Below are 20,896 nucleotides of genomic sequence, written 5' to 3'. Positions count from 1 at the left end.
CTGAATATGCTGCACCCTTTTAATTTCCACTCTGGATACTTTCTTCAGCTGTTTTCTTTTCTCTGCTAAATCTTCATGATTTACCCCCAAGCACAAACAGCAAGTGAAGAGGGAGAAAAGGAGGATAAATTGGAAAAGCACAGGGAGAGACCAGGGGCAAGGGGACTGTCACTTGGAAAGCATGTTTTTTCCATTGGACTGACACATTATAGGCACTGATCCCACATTCACTGGTGTAAGTGGAACCATCTGTGCCACAGATCTGCTCCAGTGCTTGGTCAGGGGGCCCTGACTGGCCCATGCTCAGTGATGGCCTTGGGGCATGGGCTGCAGCTCAACTTCAAAGGGAACAGTGTAAAAAGAGCTTAAAGCAATACACCCAAACATTCCTCAGTCTTCAGGGGGCTAGAACAAAATTAATATTTTACTTCTATGAATGAAAAATAGGCAGGAAGCAGTACACTGTATAAATGCTTTTTCTTTGCAGATTCACAGTGTGTTTAAAATTACAGGGCCTCGCCTCAGCTGGTGAAAATCTGGAAACCCCTCCTGGGCTGTGTGGATGTCTGCCAGCTGGAGACAGGCTCCTTCCACTGCTCCTTTCTGCTTTGCTCCTATCTACTCATTGATCCGTGGAGAGCATGCAACCAGAGCCCAGGGCATGGCAAAGAATCAAATAAAATTGTATCAAACATTAAATTACAACAAGAGAATGAACATTTCTGAGTGTGAACATATTGATGGATGAAATGGCTGCATACCAGGGTTATATTCCTTTAAACACAGAGGTCGAAGGAAATTTTTTCTGTTCCCAAATTACTTTCTTTGCTAACAGCCAGTTAAATAGACCTGTGTGACTGATACAATGAGTTTGAATAATTATTTCTGGATTTCTTTCCTTTTTTTTTTTTGAGGAACATATGGTTATAAAAGTGCTTTAAAAATAATTTAAATATTCTTCTGAAATGAATATTTAAAAATCAGTGGGATGAGCCTTGTCACTCTGTCGCATCCCTCAAGAGAATGACAGAGTGTCTAGGCCCATCCACATGCATCTAACAAATGTAGTACATGAAAGAAAAAAAAGATAAACCAAGGGAAATTATCAGCAGATGTAATTTGGAAGGGTGTAGATTTTTTGGTGAAGTGTTTGAATGAAGTTTGGGTACAGACACACTTTAGAAAAAGTTGCGAGTTCTGTTTTTCAAGTCACAGATGGGTAAGTGCGGATAAAAGGTGAAAAAAAATAATATGAAAAGACTATTGTTTTCCATATTCCTCTTATCAATCAAAATTTGAATGATTCACCTCATTATTTCCCCTCTTTGTATTGTAAGAAAAATGACTGTAGACTCAGAAAACATTGATAACACTATAAAGATAACTCAGACAAACAAGAAGAGAAGGAGAGAGGACACATATTTTTAAAATATTGCTTCTGTGATATGTACACTTACAGGTCACAAATCCTGAGGCTGGACTGTCACCAGTGTGAAACACATCAAAGTTTGTCAGCCCTTGGCGCTGCTCAGCCATTCTGTCTCTGCTCCAGAGCCAAGGGCTGCAGCCTGTGAGTGGGACCAGCTGTATTTCAGCTCCAAATTTTAGATACCACATATTGGATCTGTAGCAGGCACTGGAAAGTCATTTTTTTCTTCATTGCATTCTTGACTGAGGATGTAAAGCTGCTTTTGTTCATGGCAAGAGTGCAAAAATAAGAATCCACTGAAGCAGGACTAAAACCATGCTTGTATCTGATTCTTTCAGTGCCTCCTTCCAAGTTAAAATCCAAGCTTTCCTAGCATAACTGTTGAGTGGTTTTTGAGAGAAACCTGAACATTTTAAAGTTACTCAGGCTTTTGCTCAAGGTGAGTAAGCAAGTCAGCCTCAGGGCTCTGCAGTATTATGCACTTGAGCAGTGATGGAGCTGCAGGCTGAGCAGCACTAGGGTGTCTGTCACCTACATACTGGAGACGGTTCCTTGAATGTACTTGCAGCCTGGCAAGCACTGAGTTCATGAGATGACTGGGGACCCTGCTTGAGCAGAGAGGTTGGACTAGATGACCTCCAGTGATCCCTTCCATTCTGCCATCCTGTGATTTCTTGCTGTTTCCCACCATGGTAACCTCTGTCTACCCATCTATCCAGATATTCCTCTCTCTATAGCCAAGCAGGCACCCAACTCAGTTAACCATACCTTGAAACCAGCTTTCAAGTCTCTCAGTGACACTTGAAACCTGGTATTGTTCTACCTCTCTCCTAAACCACAAAAATTCAGTGTTTCCTCTTGAATGTGTTTGTCTTTGCCTGATCATTGCTTCCTTGTTATAGAATTGTTTAGGCTGGAAAAGATCTTCAGAATCATCGAGTTCAAACATGACCTCAGCACTGCTACAGCCACCACTAAACCATGTCCTCAAGAGTTACATCTACACATCTTTTAAATCCCTTCAGGGATAGTGACTCAACCACTTCCCTGAGCAACCTCTTCCAATGCTTGACAACCCTTTCTATGAATAAATTTTTCCTAATATCAGATCTAAATCTCCCCTGATGCAACTTGAGGCCACTTCCAACACAAAGCAGAAAGAAATCATCTAAGTAACAAACACTCAGTAAGTGACCCTGGAACAGCTGAAAAACAACTCCAAGGCACAGAAAACTACACTGTCCTATTTTTATAGTTATATTGCTTCATAAAACACTCCTGAGCCTAGGGGATATTTAAACTCCAGTGTCAGGCTTTTCCCATTTCCTGGCCCAGTTTCAGTGATTTATTCCATTATGTACTTCTACATGAAACCTACTGGACAATACTGCATGGATACCTCTGTCTAAAAACCCCTTTGGCTGCTTTACTGGATTGCTCTGACATACCCTCAACTTTGTGCCTCCTTGAATTCTTGTTTGCCTTTGGTGTCACCAGACAATGAGCTCCACAGAGGAGGCCTTGGCACAACTGTGCCAAGCTTATGCCATTCAGTTGCCTCTTGACAGCTTTACTGCAAAGGCTTGAGAAGGCTTCAAAAAGCCAGCGGTCAGAGCTCAGTCCAAGTGAAAGGCTGCCAAAGTCCACAAAAAAAAGTAATTATTCAGGTCTTATCCTTGAGGATAAACCAAGTAACACTTAAACTAGAGTAAAGCAGCATGTTCTGCAAAAGCATCTGAACAGAAAATTACAAAAAGGTTATATAAACCAAAGGAACATTTACTTTAGGACGCAGACCCAAGAAAAGTACAATAAGCTATTGTTAGTTACAAATCGTCTTGAAAATGGACACTACTGGCACAGAGGTACTGTGGCCTCATTCCCTGGTACAATACCCCCAGTATCTCCAAGTCAGAAACATTTGCTTTCAGCCTATTCTTCTAGCCCGACAATTCAAAGAATGACTTTCCAAACTGATCCAAATAATTGTGCTATTCTCTGCTAAACCACAATGGGACATTGAATCAGGGAGGTACTAGCTGAAGTCCAGAAGAAACCCTGGACCCTGAAATAGTGGATTTGCAATAGTTTTGGTGACCTCGTGTGGAGGTAGTGGCAGTGGCTGTACCTGTGTTGCCAACAGATGAAGGGCAGCCTTAAGGTCCCCCTGTCTCCCTTCCACCCATACAGACCACCAAAACAACAACACACGTGTCACCAGGTTATGTGCTCTTTGGCCTCAAAATAGTAATCAAAACAACTAGAGGCAGAATCGTTTTCCTATTCTTATATATTCAGTTAAAACTGGTCACAAGCAAACATCTGAATCCTTTTCCTTACCAAATGGCTTTAGAAAGCAGCTCAGTGAGGCACCAGAGCTGTTCCCCATCTCAGGGATGATCACTGCTAACCAATTCTGGAGACAGTCTGTTGCATTAAAAAATGTGGATATTTTGTGAGTGGACACTTCTGCTGTCTGTGACCCTGACTGGAGCTCAACATACCCCTCCCTGTAGATTATATCTTATAACAGCACTTGGCACTGAGGACAAATTCAGTGGCGACAGACTGGAATCACCTTTCCTGACAGCAGCTGCTGTCTCTTCCATGAGACAGGCTGCACAGCAGGAACTGGGACAGGGGCACCTCTTGTCTAGGCAGACAATTTCCCTCTCTAGCTCAGGTAAAAAAGTACTCTTCTGGAGCCCTAATCAGATTAGGAAATGGCACTGACACATGGTGGGAAAAGTTCTATCCACATCATTTGGTAGAGGAGAACACCAAGGGAAAAATACACACGCACTTAAAGTACCATGTCAGGGAGGAGATGGGCCAAAAGGGATGAGATGCACCATTAAGACAGAGAAACTTTGCCAAGTCAGTTTATTGAACAAGTATTTCAGGAGCTAAGGACACAAGGCAAACTGAAGGAATGTTACTAGGGAAGATCAGCCCCTGGGAAGCCACATGTAAAGGAGCTTTTCTTCCTGGGCTGAATTCTAGCACAGACTTAGCATTCAGACAAACTCATGAGATTGAGAGTTCTCCTTTCCCTGGTGAAAAAAAGAGAGATGAGAATTAGACACAGAACATATTCAGTGCTGAAGCCTTGTTCCTTACTCCATTGGCCCAAGTGTTGATTTAGTGTTGACTGGAGATAAAGAACAGTCTCAAAACCCCAAATACTCGCTTTCATTATCATCATTAAAGTAAAGATGAAGGGTTTAATACACTTGGTATACCCAGTTGGCTTGGTGAAGTCCTTTCCACATGCCCTTATGAGCTTGTGGGACACACTGAATGCTGATGAAAATGAATAAAATACTTTTAAAGTTAACAAACAGAAGGCCAGATACAGATCACAGAAGCGGGCCCCTTGTATTTTTTCCTAAAATGCAAAAATCCCACCTCCTCACACAACTCATGGTGCACCAGAAATGTCCAGTATATGCCCATGAAAAATTAGTCAAAAAGACATCTTGATAATGGCTCTGCATTCATAGTAGGTGCGGGAATTGATTATGAAAGAAAAAGTTTTACACTAATACGTACAGGTAGGCATTGCAGAAATGACATCTGTTGCTGTATGTTTGGCCATCAGAGCCACAGTGGGGCATATATTCCATGGTGCAAATAGGAGACACTACTGTGAAGTCCTTGCAGACCTCCTGCACACAGAAAACAGACATAAGTCTCTCTGCCTGAGAGCAAACTGTGGCCCCACAACATAAGGAATGACACCCCACTGAGAAATGAAAGCGGCTGTAATATTATCATAACCAACTCAAAGTTTCCTCCTGGTGGCAGATGTGATTTTGTACTGTTTCTGCTCACTGCTGTGTTTTTTCTTCATTGTTACTGAGCAGTCGGACAGACATCAGCTGTTGTATGACCAGCATGAAATTGCCAAGGGATCTCCTCAGGTCTGTACACCATCACTACCCAGGTTTGTAACCCAGAGTGATGTCAGTCCCCCATGAGTGTAACAGACACTGAACTTCACTCCTTACTCCCATCCTTTCCACTCACTCTTGTAATGTCCTCTTCACAGCGCCCATTCTTTCTTTTGCCAAGGTTGGTCCGATGCTCCCTGGAGGAAGGAGAGACCATTGTTAACCACGACCTTCCCTAGTACAGCTGCAGAGCAAGAACAAGCCTCACTGCCATAGTCACAGGAGAGTTTCAGATCAACCTGCTTAGCACTGCCTGCACAGCACTAACAAGAACATGACCTTGTGGTTCTGATGTGCCCATGGTTGATGTATCCCCCTTTGTGGGCTCTGGGGTTGAACACCTATGTCAAACACCAACCAAGGCAAGCAGGAAAATGGGGCAGACAGACAGGGCCCCTCCAGCAAAGGGTTTCAGAGAAAGTCCTTGTATTTTACTTGGCACTCACAGATACATCCACCACCAGGGAGAAATAGAGGTACTTACATGTTGTGGGCACACAGCGTACACTCGCTGGCGTAAGTGACACCATCGGTACCACAGACGGGATCGTAGATCATGGTGCAGGCCATCACCTGTGTGCCATCCTTCTGCACAGACGTTCGGTACTGGCTGCAGTTGAGCTGAGGAAAAAGGACACCAAACGCTCTGACACAGGCTCTGCTCTGTGCAAGGGTGCCCAGACACAACCTGCCCTGCTTTTGCCTCTGCCTAAATCTGCCGACGCCAGATCCTAAAAGGATCTGCCAGAGGACAAATTATGGTTATATATTAACTCATTCTTCATGTAAAACTAGCAATTTCCTTTCACAGCCTTATGCTGGAGAAGACTGAATCAAGGCTGGAAAGTAGACATTACTCATTCAGCTTTGCATTTATCACGATGCTCCCTGCACCTTGCTGAACCAGGATATTACAAAGCACAGCTCAAAAATAATCTGCAAATCAAAATAACACAATTCATGCACTTCCTGCAATGGGGCTGACTGTGACCAAGGTGTTTTTTATGGCCCAAAAGAATGGAGGGGGGATGTGCTGACAGGCCTTTTGTTGCAATGAGATGGTTCTGAGCGTTGAAACCTGCCAACAGGACTGACAGCAGTTGAAGCTGATTTACACCAGCTGAAGAGTTGGCCTTGTATTTTAGCACTCCCAGTTTCTCCAGTGTGAGCTCTTCCTTCCTGATTTATGTGTCTCACCCAGGCTGAGCACAGAGTGTACTCGGGAAACAAAGGAATGACATTTCATAGTTTGTTTGTATAGAAATGAAATATCTGACTTGGGATGTTGACTCTTTCAAACACATGCTAATGAGGTGGCTTTGTTCTTCTATTCCTCAATGAGAGTAAATAGTTTAGAGCTTGCCAAGTGCAGTTAATCTGGTATTTTTACAAGATTCATTGTTGGTATACATTAGATTACATTGCATTTACAAAAAAAAAACCAACAGGGATGGGCTTGAATCTGCTGATACACCAGCATTTAAAACACAGGCAATTCTCTAATCTTTGTAGAACATCCTTTTGTAAAACACAAGGCATCCAGGAGGCACTGGAATCCCTCGGTCCCCTTCCCAATATTGCCAAAATGGGCTGCTAAGTTCCTGCAGCAGCTATGATAGACTACTGTGGGAAAAGGATTTCTTCGTGTAAAGCCTTAAATCATTTATGTCTCATAACTGTCTCATAACTCATTCCTCACCTGTCCTCTCCTCTTTCTTTTCCTGACTGCATGCAGGAAGTGCACAATGTTCCTGCTGCCAGGACAGTGATATTCACCCACAGAAGGAAGGACAGCACATACCATGACCCCCATGGAGGGGCAACCCAAACCAACCAGCATTTGTTTAAGGTGTACAGTTGGCACCTGCTCAAACTCTTATATTTCTTTAAGTTTCACTTACCTGAGAAGCTTCCTCTATGCACCTTCCATCGTGCTTCTTGGCAACCTCAGTTCCAAATTCCCTGGAAGAGAAAGCTGAGTTAAAAATGCTTAACAAATAACTCAGTGGAGCTCTGGGGGGTGATCCTCCAGGGCTTACATGTTATGGGCACAAAGTGCACAATCATTGCTGTAGGTGGTACCGTCTGTCCCACACAGCTCACGCAGGATGAAGGGACAGGCCATGATGGCTTCACCTGTTTTGGTATTGCTCAGGTATGTGCTGCAGTCAACCTGGGGAGACAAAACAGCAATACTGGGTCAGCTGCTGTGAGAGGGAAGAGTGTCTCACCTGTGGTCTGTCCACTCTGATCCTCGAGATTTTAAAGGCTTATGTCAGGGGAAAATCAGAAGTTTTTTAAGTTTAGTTTGCATTAGACATCAATTAAGTCATTGCAGTTGGATTTTGTATTTTGTGCGAGTAGAGGGAAGAAAGGAACAGCTGGCCAAAAATATTATTTTCCTATAGTAGTATACATACAAGTTTTAAATCCAGCATTTCATAGAATCATAAAGGTTGGAAAAGGCCCCTAATATTATCAAGTCCAACCGTTAACCCAGCACCACCATATTCACCCACAAACCATATCCCCAAGTGCCACATCCACATTCCTTTTAAACACTGCCAGGGATAGTGATTCCACCAATTCTCTGGTCAGCCTCTTCTAATTACTGACCAGACTTTCAAAGAAGAGTTTTTTTCCTAATGTCTAATCTAAATATCCCCTAGCACAGCTTGAGGCATCTGATTTAAAGTGTTTGATATTAAGTCCAGTTTGACATAGCTTACTGTATCTGAGATTTTGTTTCAAATTTTCCTAAACAGCAACAAGAACTGTTTCATCAGTTCCTGTTACAAAAAATATTTACAAGATATAAAATCCATTAATTTAAATATTCGAGGATAAATAGACAAACACCTATTGGAAATCAGTCTACACTATCTAAGCAAACCTGACACTTCATGGTCATTTTGCAAAGTTTCCTCAATGCAGTGTCGCTTATTATCCATATTTCCCACATGGTACAAGAACAAATTAAAGCAAAGACAGCATTTTAACAACTTGTCTTTTGTATAGAAAATATATTGCAATCCCTCAGGATGCATGAAATTATTTTTGGTGCTTCAGAGCCACTCTGCATAAGCAGAATAAATGTGTTGAGATATTATCAGCACATATTGTTACTGTGCAGGATAATAAAGCTATTTTTGTACACATACCTGAGAGCAGATTTGTCCTCGCTGACCAGAGCATGAGAATTTTTTAACCTGCCTGTCTAGTGCAATGGAAATCCTAGCACTGAATAAATACAGAGACATCTAACACAGCCTTCTGCCTTCTCTCCTACTGTGCTAAAATGGGCTGCATGGTTCTTGGGCTGCCTGTGGTGACTTCTGCTCAGAGATCTGCAGTACTGGATCATTTTGTTTCTGAAGTCCCAGTCTGCCCCTGTCCTCTCTCTTGCCCTCATGCACAGCACATTGGCATCAGCAACTGTGACCTCCTAGAGAGAACCACGGCACCAGCATGAGCCCTGTGCACCACACTCCATCCCATCCATCCATCCATCCATGACAGAGGGTGCACTGAGCCCAGCTAGGGTCTTTCTGGAGACTGGAGAGAGAGAGAGAGTAGATGGTGCTTATTTTATAGCTAAAAGTACACTTACAGGAGTGCTTTCCTCCTTGCATCTTCCCTCATGGCTTTTCTTAACATGAGTCTCGTATTGTCTGAAAGGGAGAGGCTGGGGTTAGCACGCACACCAGCTGAGCCCTGTGACACCTGGGTGCCACAGAAAGTAATCCAAACCCATAGCCAATATGTATGATACAGGAGGCATCTGATTGCCTAATGAACCAGCTTCTTCCAGTCATTAGCAAGCATAATGACTGCAGACCTATCAGGTCTTCTCACTGTGTACTATACAGCTGCCCCATCCTCTCTTTCCTCTGCCCAAACACCACAGTCCCAACCATTCTTTTCCTTGCCCGGGTATCACAACCTCCATAATCTGCTCAAATCGAGAGCTAACTCTCCCATAACTCCCCCAAGGAGCAAAAAGAGAGCATCAGAGAACAAAACCAAGGTTGAAGGAGAAACAGAAAGATACATATAGATATGTTGGCACCAAAAGAAAAGCCATCTGGAGGACTAACCCTGGCTAGTCACTCCAAAAGAGAGTCTTACGTACAATACTTACACGTTATGGGCACAGATACTGCATTCGTTGTCATAAGTAAATCCGTCTGTGCCACAGACTGGGCGCAGGATCCTTGGGCAGCGTACCAGGGCTTTACCACCCTTAACTTTTCTGGCTGGGTATTGGCTGCAATCAGTCTGCAAAAAGCAGCAATGACAAACGTGAGGAAGACTCTGTTCTCCTGCAGAAAAAAAATCCATCATGACCTCCTGCCAAGTCTTTTATGCTGGAATGCTGAGGCAACACTAGTGCTAGGACTCAGTTCTTGCAAAACCAAACTGATTCAGTTCTGCATGAATCCTCTCATGCACAGACAGAACTGCACAGCACTACATAGTTTGTGAGATGCCAGCTCACTGGGGCGAGTAGCTTGGTCAATTCCAAATGCAAGATATGTCTGAAAATCAATTTAAAAAAAAAAAAAAAGGAAAAACATAGTCCCCTTTTTATTGTGCAGTATAGATACAACAAAACACCAAAGCAGTGAAGAAATTTGGACTTTGCATTTGAAGGGCACCCTCAAAGGAAGATCAAAGCACAAAATGACCAAGTTCTACGTTTGTGTGTTGGCATGTCCTAGACACCGGATCTGGGACTTCTCAGCTGATACACTCAGATCAAAACTTCAGGTGTGCTCCATATTCCAGAATATATCCCCACTCCAAAGGCTGATGTAGGTGTGAATTCATCATGAAAACTCTGTGCAGCCCATCTGCCAGGGCTGTGTGAGGACCCAGAGGACACCTGGCTCAGCTGTGATTTGTAAGCATCCTCGAGACAAGAAGCTGACAAGAGTTAATGGATAAGTGGAGAAAAGTCAGGTTTCAGGCCAGCTCACTTTCAGAGTAGATGTCACCTCTGGGAACCTTTCAGTTGATACAGCTAAGAGAAATAAGGCTTATATTGAATACTTACCTCGGGAACCTCCTGACTGCATCGCCCGCTATACTTTTTGCCAACATGGGTCCTTTGTTCTCTGGAAGAGGGAAACAATGAAATTGAGGAACTAAATGCTTAACCTCTTGGTCACAGTCATGTGCAAAATTAAGCAAACTACAGCTTCAGACTCTATAAAAGTGTATTAGAATAGCTACTTTACTCATTAACAAGATCATCCCATCTTCCTATAACATGCAATTTAAAGCAATATTCTGAATCATTTCTTCCTGTGCCCAGTCACTGCCCAGCCCACAGACTAATCCAAGGAGCTGCCTTATGACTCTTCAAGGTTTCCTCTCAGGCACAAAGAAGGTATCAGAAAGAAACTCAAGGTAAATCCCAAACTAATCCAGTTTCCAAGAGACTTGAAGAAATAGGTATAAGCAGAGATGCAGCAGGGTGGTTCTCAGGACTGCACAGCATTGCTGGCTACTCAGAAGGAGCACTCTATGTATGGCACTTACACATTGTGGGCACAGATCCCGCATTCGTTATCGTATGTGTTGCCATCTGTGCCGCAAACTGGATTCAGGTCCCTTGGACAGGATACTAATACTTTGCCATCTTTAGTGACTTGTGTTGGGTACCTGCTGCAGTCAACCTGTCAAAATAAGGACAAATAGCTCTGGTGGGGCCCTTGCTACATGAGAAAAGCTGATGCAAAACCTGTTCATTCTGTATCCCAGCCTCAATGGTATCTGCAACAGGACAAAGCCCTGATAAACTGAAGTTAAATTTCCAATCAGAAATGAGCTTTCTTAATGTTAGCTTAATTCTCTTAGAGTCAAGAAAAAGGACTGTCTTGCTGAAGGGATCCTTCAGGCAGAAGAACATGTACAAAATGTTGGGCCTTTTCTCATAAAAAACCATTCTTCAATTTGATATGAAACATTTTTAACCAGCTGTAAATTTGACTAATACTGTTTTGGTTTGTGTTTGTTTTCTCCGCAATTTTCTAGTCCTGTGATTACTTTTTACTTCAGATTCCCTGTAGTTCAGCACAGGGTTTGAAAGGATAGGAAAAAACCATTATCTATCAGCTGGAGAATGGACTTCCTACATCCCAGAATTTTGGTGCTGAAATTCAGAACCTTCTGTTCCTGAGGCACCAGACTGTTGGCCTCACACAAAGATACAATACACCATGCTCCATAAATATGTGTGCTTAGTGCTCTTGTGAGTCTCACTATGTCTGTGAAAGCCACTAGCATTGGAATTTTGAATCTCTGTTACTCAGGGTGGAAATGCTTGTGATCTCCAGAGAGAAAATTGCCAATTTGCACATAATGTTGGCAAGTGAAATCTTGCCTGCCCTTCCCCCCCCCCCCTCTGGGCACACAAGCCAGCTTAGCATGTGGGAAACTGATTTCTGAGGCACTGACTCACTGCAGCTCCTCATTCCATGCCCCTCTCTATCCTCCTGTCCTCAGTTTGGTATGGTAAGAATGGGGTGACCTCTTTGGAGCAGGGAGAATGCTAAATCCATTCTCACCATGCAGAAAAGCAAAGCCTAAACTGGCACACCTGTAAACCTTGTTCTATAGACCTCTTGTAGTTTCCTAGGGAAATGTGTGAAGTCCTCAGGATTCTATTAGAGATGCATTTTTGACTTCTATTGCACTTACATCAACATATTCCTTGCATTCACCATCGTGTATTTTGGTAACATTGGTGTTATGTTCTCTGAAAGAAAGAAAAGCTTTGGTTAGGAAGGATTGAGAAAAACTTCCCCCATGACACTCCAGGCACTGGGACAATAAGACAAAGTCCCACCCACCTTGTGTGACACTACAACTGCCTGACTTGTCTGAATGCACCCTGCAGATGGTCAGAGTAAATGCACAGTATTCCCATATCCCATGGGAATTAAGCATTAGGAGTAATTCAGTGTTACAAGTAACACTTTGATCTATTCATGACTCTGCTCTGGGTCTTTTGTGATTCCCCTCACGAACACAGACAAAGAATAAGGAAGAAAACTCAAGCTGAGTGAAGAATTTAAAACCAGTTCCAAGGAGACCTACAGAGACACCTGCCTTAAGACTAGTATTTTACAGAAGTGCTTCTGAGAGCCTTAACTCACTCATTATCCAGAAGAACGGTCCATGCACAACACTTACGCATTATAGGCACAGATTCCACATTCGTTGTCATAAGTCAAGCTATCTGAGCCGCAGACTGGTTTCAATATCCTTGGGCATGCTACCACGACATGATCATCTATTACAGCTCTTCGGTAGTTACTGCAATCAATCTGTAAAAATAGCAGGAATAAGGGGGGGGGGGGGGGGGGGGGGGGGGAAGCACACACCTTTTTGAGATAAAGATACAACACTCCTATAGAGTAGGCTTACTCTTCTTCAGCCTTTGGCGATAAATCCAGCAACAAACTAATTCCACTATCAACAGTAGAAACCAGAATCAACTCTGTGAGAATTCTCTCCCACTGAGAAAAAGTGGCATAGCAAGAAGGACTGTGATTTGGGTTTTGCAAGTTCCTTCACACAAAGTTCCTAGAGCTATCCAGGTGGTGAGATCCAGCCTTCAGACAAAATATTATTTTCATTGTATCCCCAATTACAGAGACCAGAAGTCTGAAGCAGAAAATAAAGACATGGTGAAGAGACATGGTATCAGATAGTTTATAAAAACCCTCCCAGCTTTGGTTATCCTTTGATTTTAATTCATTTTGGGCTGTGCAGACCAGCTGTGCCTGTTCTCATTTCTTTTTTTGTGGTGTTTGAACTGTCCCCATTACAGACTTTGTCTTACCACAACAGACTTTGGCTCGCATTCTCCATCATGTGCCTTCTCCACACTGTCACCATGTTCCCTAGAAGGAAGCAGACCTGTGTCAGGGATCTCAGAGCAGCATCACCTCAAGGCTGGTAGTGTTGGCACCCAACTGCTGCTCTTCCCAGCCCATCTCTGGGGAAGAAAGCTGCCACTTTGACCTGGAACCCCTTAACTACAGCTTTCTGTGAGCTTCCCAGCAATACTCACTCATTGTGCAGGCAGATCCCACAGTCATTGCTGTATGTGTTGCCATCAGTGCCACAGACTGGTTTCAAGTTCCTTGGGCAAGCTACCCAGGACCTTCCATCCTTGGTAATGCCACTGGAATACTGGCTGCAATCAAGCTGTGAAAGCAGCACAGAATTAGCCCCAGTTTTTGTTCCCTCATGGAATGAAAACCCCAGCAGCCTCCCATTGCCACAGTGCCTGCAGCTCCTGCTGAGAGGCAAATTAGAGGCATTATTAGGAAATCTGCTCAGGCAGTCAGGAGAAGGGAATCTTCCTACAGAGGTTCCTGATTATGCTTTCCTGATGGGTTACAGGGAGGCACAGCACAGGGGAAGGATCACTGTGGGTGAGATAGTGCCTAATAAAGGCAGCTGGTTAATTGGGAGCCCAGCCCTGTGCCAGAGCCCCTCAGCTCACCAGCAGATCATTTCAGATCATGCTGCACTCTCATGAGTTACAGAAGTCTCGTAGCTGCGTGGGAAGAACCTGCAGACAAATCCATGGCTCAGGCCCTGCTATTTTCCTCTCTGTGATATAGGTATAGAAATTTATGCAAGGAACAGAGTTCTTTAGGTCTTACTGTATGGAAACAATTATCAGAGTCCCAGTCTTTGATGTTTTCAAGCATATCATAAGACAGTATTCCTCATAAGGAGGCAAACTACTGCCTTTGGCTTAGTTATAACTAAATTATGTCTAAGAGTTAATATAATAGGATTGTACAATTACTTCCTGCTTTTCCCTTTTATTTAATGAACTAAAAATATTGTGGAAAATGGAGATCTTTTACTTTCTTGTGAAATTGGCAATATAATTCAGCCATGCACTGGAAAATATTATTTGAATGGCTAAGATTTCATTATATTTAATCCACATGCTCATTGGGTAATTACATACTGTTTCTACTTTATCAGAAACCTGAATAGAATAGAATAATTAGATCTGTAGCTCACCTGAACTCCAAAGGCCGTACCTAAAAGAAAAAAAATTGAGACAAAAATCAAATTATTCATATGCAAAGAATACAAATTAAAAGCTTTTCATGAAACTATTAAATTCAGTGACTGTTGTTGACTAGTTTAGGAAAATATGAAGTTTTACATTATGCTGATAAATGGCCATAGGATGTATTAGAAGCTACTAAATGGAGTTTCATTACATTTCTAAGGGAAGGTAAAACACATGAGAGGACATATATTAATCCATCCCTAAGATGTTACAGGAAGCAATACAGGTATTTTCAACTTTATACTCTTGGATTTTAACCTCTTCTAAGACTTTTTATTTGACTTGCAAAAGTTTGGATGTGTGTGTTTAAGATGACTGTCAACCACTGGCACTGCCCATCTCCAAACACATCCTTCTCACAGAGCAATCCTAGAGGTTAAAGTTTGGATTTATAATGCTCATATGGGTAATGATGCCATTGCTAACAGCTTTGTTTTGCCCTTATACACAGGACATCCATGTGGAAGCTCCTGCAAAGACTGCTTCTTCCAACTGCTCCTACAAACCAAGAAGATGGAAGCAGTTGCCTATGTGACATTTGCTGAAACCTCATTCTTGAAACCTAATTTTTCTGCTACACTCTCTCAAGAAGGATATTTCTCCATGGAATAAAGTTCTCCTCCTTCTTGCAAGACCCAAAGACTTTTTACTGAAATGAAAATTCAGCTCTGATTCAGCTAGATCAATCTCTGCAGTATCCCAGGAAATACTCACCAAAACAGCAACAAAGGGCTAGAGCTGCCCTCAGAAAAACACCCATTATCTTCATGGCAGCCAAGGATACCCCTCAAGTGCAGTCTGCTTGCTCTCTGTGCAGGAGAGGAAGACTGCAGGTAGGAGCAGGAATATATAGCAGATCATGCTATCAAGTGGTCCCACCTTATTAGGTAACGCTCCAAGCCTGTCATCACCACTCAAAGCCAAAAATGTGTTTACCCAGCTCTAGATGTCTAGCTAATGATTGATACAAGTGTGTATGCCAGGAAGGGGATTTCATGTGGCTTGAGGTGAGCATGAACTGTGCCAAGACCCCATTCCTCCCCCTGGATCTGCCCAGCCCTGGGCTGCCCCCCTTATGGCTGCAGCCTGTTGCAGGCTCACATCTACCCTGTGTCTGGCTAAAAGCAATTAGAAATTTCTCCTCCTCTACAGTTTTCAACTGAGCTGACAACTGATAGCCAAAACCCTCATTATTTAACCTCAGAGCATGATTTTTGTACTCTTCACTGCTGTATTTCATCCCAGTTTGAGCCCAGGCAATTTCAGCCCAGAAGGTCACCCTGTGCTCTGTGGGAGGAATCCCGCTCTTCTGTTTAAAAAACCCAGCAGTGCTCTGCTCCGCCTGCCAACTTTTTCTGTACAACAGCAAAGAGCAAAAATATGAAGTTTGATCCTAAAATCCACCATTTTGGCTGTTTATTGATAACTCCCATGGTACCATCTGCTCATCTGCTACCACCCTCACCATGGCCAGTCCCTGACCCACCTCATGAAGTCTAAGTGACACTATTCCACAGGGCAGCAGGCCAAATGCGTTTAATATCTGCATAGACTAGATGTACTGTATTTCCTTTACCTAGGAAGTCAGCCAACTTTGCAAAGATTGGTATTAGCCTATGCATGGTTTCCTTTCTAAAAATTCACTGTGTACATTATCTCTTTACACTTTATATCTTTAGTTTTTTTCAAACATCTCCTTAAGATTTGCCCACTATTAAGGTAATGGAACTTAGATTGGTCCTGAACACTTTGTTTGTCCTTTATGAAAGGAGATTCTTGGTAATTCTTTGGATTGGTCTCAGTTATAGTCTTCTCAACTGAGATCCTAAATTCTCCAAATTTCTTGCTAACTTTTAGTCTTTCATATTCTGTACTTGGTAATCAAAATCCTTACTCGTAGATCTATTTTTGACACAATTTAAGCAGAGTGAGCTCTTGCTGAATCACCGCAGTTTTGTTTTCTAAGAGGAGGACATTTCCAACATCTTTCTCACTTGAAAAGCAAATCCACAATAACACAATTTTGGGGATTGCTTAATGAAAAAATATTTACTTTCATATCCAGGAACTTTGCTAATATTAGTAGTTTGCAGTGTGCATCTGCACAGCTAAAGTCTCTCCAAATGCCAACATTTCCTGCTATGTTAGTCTCTAGGACGTAAGAGTTCATCTCCCTATTCATATACCTTGATTTCATTCCTTCCCTCTGATGTTCTGCCCTATGTTTCCCGTCACTTTCCTTATCTCAGTTCCATCAAGTGTCAAGGACTCCAGACCTTTGGGCCAATCCAAGCTTCAGCTACAAGGACTTCTTTTCATCCCAATTACAATATCCATCTCTCAGAGCTTATTCCAGCCAATACCTGCATCTATTAATGCTTCCTAGCAGTGGAAAATGTATCTTGACAACTTAATTGCCAGGCTCTGTAAAAGCTGTCATGGTCAAGCAAAGTCCTGCCAAATGTCCACAGCAATGACACCTGAACCTTTTTAGGGAAGGAGATATTATTTGCAAACCGAATCTGCAGTTAAAGTAGATTGACTCGGCATGTTCTGTCAAAAGCAAAGCAATTCTCTTCCAATTAAGATTAGATTTGGGGAGTAGTTTGCAATAGGAGACAGAGTAAAGGGACAGAAGAGCAAACATCTGTCAAGGATCTAAAGAAGGAACTAGGATTTAGAAAACATCACCAGAGCTACAGCACATGTCTGCTGTGCCACAGGCACACAGTGCTCAGCTTTTGGCTCCTGCTCTGTGCATAAGGAAGATCCATGCTGTGACCCCGTAAGTGAGCCCCTGCTTCACAGACAGTGATTCAGCAATGCTTTTTCCTCCAACCATTTGCCCATCAGGACAGAGTCTTTCAGGACCAGAGCAGAAGCTGCACCAGCTCATCCCATCCACATTGGACAGGGAGACCTTTGGTTGTGCTTCCACCCTCCTGCTTGTGCAACCCCCAAATGCAGTGATGTTGTGTTGACATATACTTGTTTATTTTTCCTTGATGCAACTCTCACCTGGCCAAGCAGCCCTAGAAATGATCACCCCATTCCTTTCTTCTGATGCCTCTTCAGGTTACCTCCAGTCCGAGCTGTGAATCATGTGCCACCATTTTTGCAGATTTTCACTGACACAGGCCGAGAAAGGAGGCAAGAAGGCAAGAAAGTCAAGTTACCTGTTTTTCAGAGATATATGCATATTGTGTCCATGTTTCCCATCCTCAAACCACCTGGGTAGTTGTTACTACATCAAGCGCTAAATTGCTTCTTTCATGACCTTCTATATCAAGGGTCTGGATTTGTAATTTGCACACGGTTGCATTTACATCTTGTTTTCAGTGAACAGCTTAGGTGGAGTTGCTCCTACCTTCTTGCAAATGTGTGTTGAAAGTGCTTGTGTTGCAGTTCCAGGGGGAGAGCTGGGCAGCAGGAGAGGTCCTGTAGGAGAATGGAGCAGGGACGTCCCAAGGAAATGGCCTGGACAACAGTTCCCTGTAGAAGGGAGACTCTTACAGGAAAAGACAGATGTTCTAACAGATGCCAAACAGAAGGCCTAAAGAGGGGAAAGTGGGAGGCCCATTCACCAGTCCCCAGTGTGAACGCAGATGGGCCACAGAGCAGGAATTGTGATAATCAAGACAAATTACACTGAAATACCCAGGTACCCATACACAGCTGTTGTGTAGTGGGACTGAGCATCACAGGGAGGTAGGGAGAGCCAGAAAAAGAGCTCTGCAACAAAGCCAGAGGGGCTTCCCTGCACAAACAGCATCAGTCTTTTCATGTAGCAACACCCTCAGTTCTTGAAGGAACAAATGCCCTTAAAATGCTGTGGCAGACTGCAGAAGGTGCCCTGGCCAGAGCACACCATGGGGCCATGCCAGGGCTCTCCATGCCAGTGGCTGCAAGAGCAGCAGGGAGTTGGTGGGCAGAGCTTCCAGGCTTCAACTGGACAGACTACAGAGGACTGAAAAACACCATGGTGAGTTCAAGGTCTGCTGAGGGATCTGCCAGAGTCAACAGTCCTCACTGTATATAAGAGTAGTACCTGTACACCATGAAGAATTATGTAAGGTCCTAACACCTTCTATGAAAAAGAAAAGAAAAAATAGTAAGAGTTAAGGTCCCTGTAGAGACTATTTTAGCTCAAAACCCAACCACACTGAGAGGCTGGAGACCGAACCATCAGTTCATAACGACACTTCTGCAAAACCTCAGGAACTGCTGTGAACCACATGGGGTCTGCGGTTATTGGCAAACGACATCCTTAATAAAGTGTAATTTACAGCAAACTGAAGAGTCCCCAGAGCATTGGTACCTTTCCAGTTTCATAGAGGAGTGGTTTGGCCTTGTTACTATTTTAAAGGGCAACACAGAGGGTAACCAAGAGGAAACATAAAAGAAAGGGCTGCAAATCCCCAACACCTCATGAGCCTTTGCCATCTCCCCAGGAGCAACAACATGTGGCTTCCCTCATGCAGACCCCATCGGAGCTCCACCACACGCAGTGCCACTCAGGACATTCCTCACCGGCCAGCACTTGGAGCAACCTGCAAAAGAGGGCGAAAAGCAAGAACAGAATGAGCAGGAAGGCTGCCAGGAGCAGCATACAGCCAGTATTGCTGCCCACAGCAGCACAAACAGTTTTAGCAAGTCCCTGTCCTGCACCTTCTCAGCACACAGTCTTGGAATCTGATTAATGATCCCTTATCACCAGCTGTGATTTTTGTGGATGATAATTTCTGGTGGTAGCTGGAGAAATTAGGAAGGTGCTCAAAGAGGCTACGGGGGCACTGGCTTCATCAGCTCATTGCTTTTCAAGCACATTTAATGCAGGTTTTAGGGGTCATTATTTGAAAACTTAAACACTTGAAATCACTACAAATTATAGTAACTTTCAAGTACAGTAGTTTTCATTTGCAAGAATTTATTTTAAGCCACAAATTGTGCACTGCTTTGATGAAATCATGTAGATGTCTCCGCACATGATTTTAGCTGGAGTCAGTGAGCAGATGTCATCAGAGCACATTTTTACTGACATTCATCATTCTCAGGCTACATAAATGACATTCAAGAATGTACTTGTTTCAACACAGCTCAAAGACAAACTCTGCATCCCCAAAACAGCTAACCAGCCCTCAACTGGTGACTCTCACCCTACATGACTCTACTTGGTGAGAGGATTTTCCGTGTAAAAAGAGGCAGTCATGATTTATTGCTAAATGATAGTGTTTCCTCACATTAGAAATTGGCATAAAAATACTAACAAATTGCTTATGATATCAGAGTCTGTTGATAATAAAAATCAGGTTTTATTATTATCAGCTATGATAAAATGTGATGCACACATAAGCAAAGAGAGTTCAAAATCAATTCTCATTAACTGCAGTAGAAAAAAGGGATTTGATAACTTAATTGAAAAAATTCTGTCTTTGGTGGGAGTGAAATTAATTGGTATGAGGTAAAATCCTGTCAAATTGAAAGAAAAATCAAGTGACTGTGAAAGAAAGTCATTCCAACCTTATCTGCAAGAGAAAGTGTTTACAGATCAGGTCTAAATGGACTCAAACACTGTATGTTCATTCAAGGTCTTTGGAAATGTCCTGCAATAAAGTTTATACAAATAAAGAACATATTTGCTTTAAGTAACAGCTATAAAAGAAAGTACAGGAAGTACGTGCAAACTGCCAGCAGATTTCTGTTAACCATCAGTGTCTCCTGTTTTTCAGACTCCACCCTATTCCCAGATTCATTGACCTCAAAAAGCCAGGGAAACCCTTGGCTCAAAGGCCTAGTTTTATCTTAGCATAACTTCAGAATATAAATTAATTAGAAATGTCTGTAGGTCAGTTACATCTCAAAGCAACAAAACTTTTCCTCAAAAACTTTGAGCCACTCCATACCATGGAAATTCTCACTTCACCTACCCCAGCACCAGGACCCCAAAGGAACGACCCTTGTCTCCCTGCAGGAGATGGATCCCAAGTTCAGGGCACCAGCTGAACCCTTGAGCCCACAGAGAATTTCAGGCCAAGGCAGAAGGTGACCCAGACAGTGACAGTCCCTGGGCCACCACAATGTCTGAGCTTTCTGCACTGCCTTGAGGGTCCCATCAGTGCTTCTGCCCTCTCACAGCAAGAAATACTGCTGGCCAAATTCACACCTTCATGTCCTTCTTGGACATGCCTCCAACTCCAGCTCCAGTGGGGCAAGGCGCAGCACACCATCTAACGTGGCCACTCAAGATGTATCTTCTTCCCATTATTGCTCAAAACAAAGCAGTCTGGATTTCCCAGTGCCTCAGAGGTAGAAGCCTGGAAGAGGTCATTTACCGCAACATCTAAGCTGCCAGCCCAGAGATCGGGTGCTTTAAAGCCAATTTTTTCTTGTAACTTTCCAAAT

At 43.1% G+C, this 20,896-nt stretch overlaps 1 protein-coding gene across 1 annotated transcript; it reads right to left on the bottom strand.

Moving 5' to 3' along the window:
* Positions 1-4,295: 4,295 nt before the first annotated feature.
* LOC139678849 (ovoinhibitor-like) lies at positions 4,296-15,327 on the bottom strand. Its single transcript, XM_071570061.1, has 16 exons — positions 15,209-15,327; positions 14,440-14,459; positions 13,466-13,602; positions 13,235-13,295; positions 12,583-12,716; positions 12,088-12,145; positions 10,927-11,063; positions 10,439-10,499; positions 9,524-9,660; positions 8,993-9,053; positions 7,422-7,555; positions 7,284-7,344; positions 5,867-6,003; positions 5,459-5,519; positions 4,982-5,097; positions 4,296-4,482 (listed from the first exon to the last, which is right to left on the bottom strand). Exons 1-16 carry the CDS (start codon positions 15,261-15,263, stop codon positions 4,440-4,442), a joined length of 1,413 nt encoding a protein of 470 aa, XP_071426162.1. The 5' UTR covers positions 15,264-15,327; the 3' UTR covers positions 4,296-4,439.
* Between the last annotated feature and the right edge of the window lie 5,569 nt (positions 15,328-20,896).

Source organism: Pithys albifrons, chromosome 15 (genome assembly GCF_047495875.1).
Source record: "Pithys albifrons albifrons isolate INPA30051 chromosome 15, PitAlb_v1, whole genome shotgun sequence".
In the NCBI taxonomy this organism is placed as follows: Eukaryota; Metazoa; Chordata; class Aves; order Passeriformes; family Thamnophilidae; genus Pithys; species Pithys albifrons.
This window is presented reverse-complemented; position numbering and strand designations above follow the sequence as displayed.

What these genes read in the sequence shown, in the direction of transcription:
- LOC139678849 (XM_071570061.1), bottom strand. Translation starts at nt 15,263, where the DNA reads ATGAAGATAATGGGTGTTTTTCTGAGGGCAGCTCTAGCCCTTTGTTGC. An exon ending in AATGCAAGGAATATGTTGAT is followed by an intron (nt 11,064 to 12,087) that starts GTAAGTGCAATA and finishes TTATTTTGACAG; the next exon opens with GTTGACTGCAGCAGGTACCC. An exon ending in AGTATCTGTGCCCATAACGT is followed by an intron (nt 9,054 to 9,523) that starts GTAAGTATTGTA and finishes TCTCCCTTTCAG; the next exon opens with ACAATACGAGACTCATGTTA.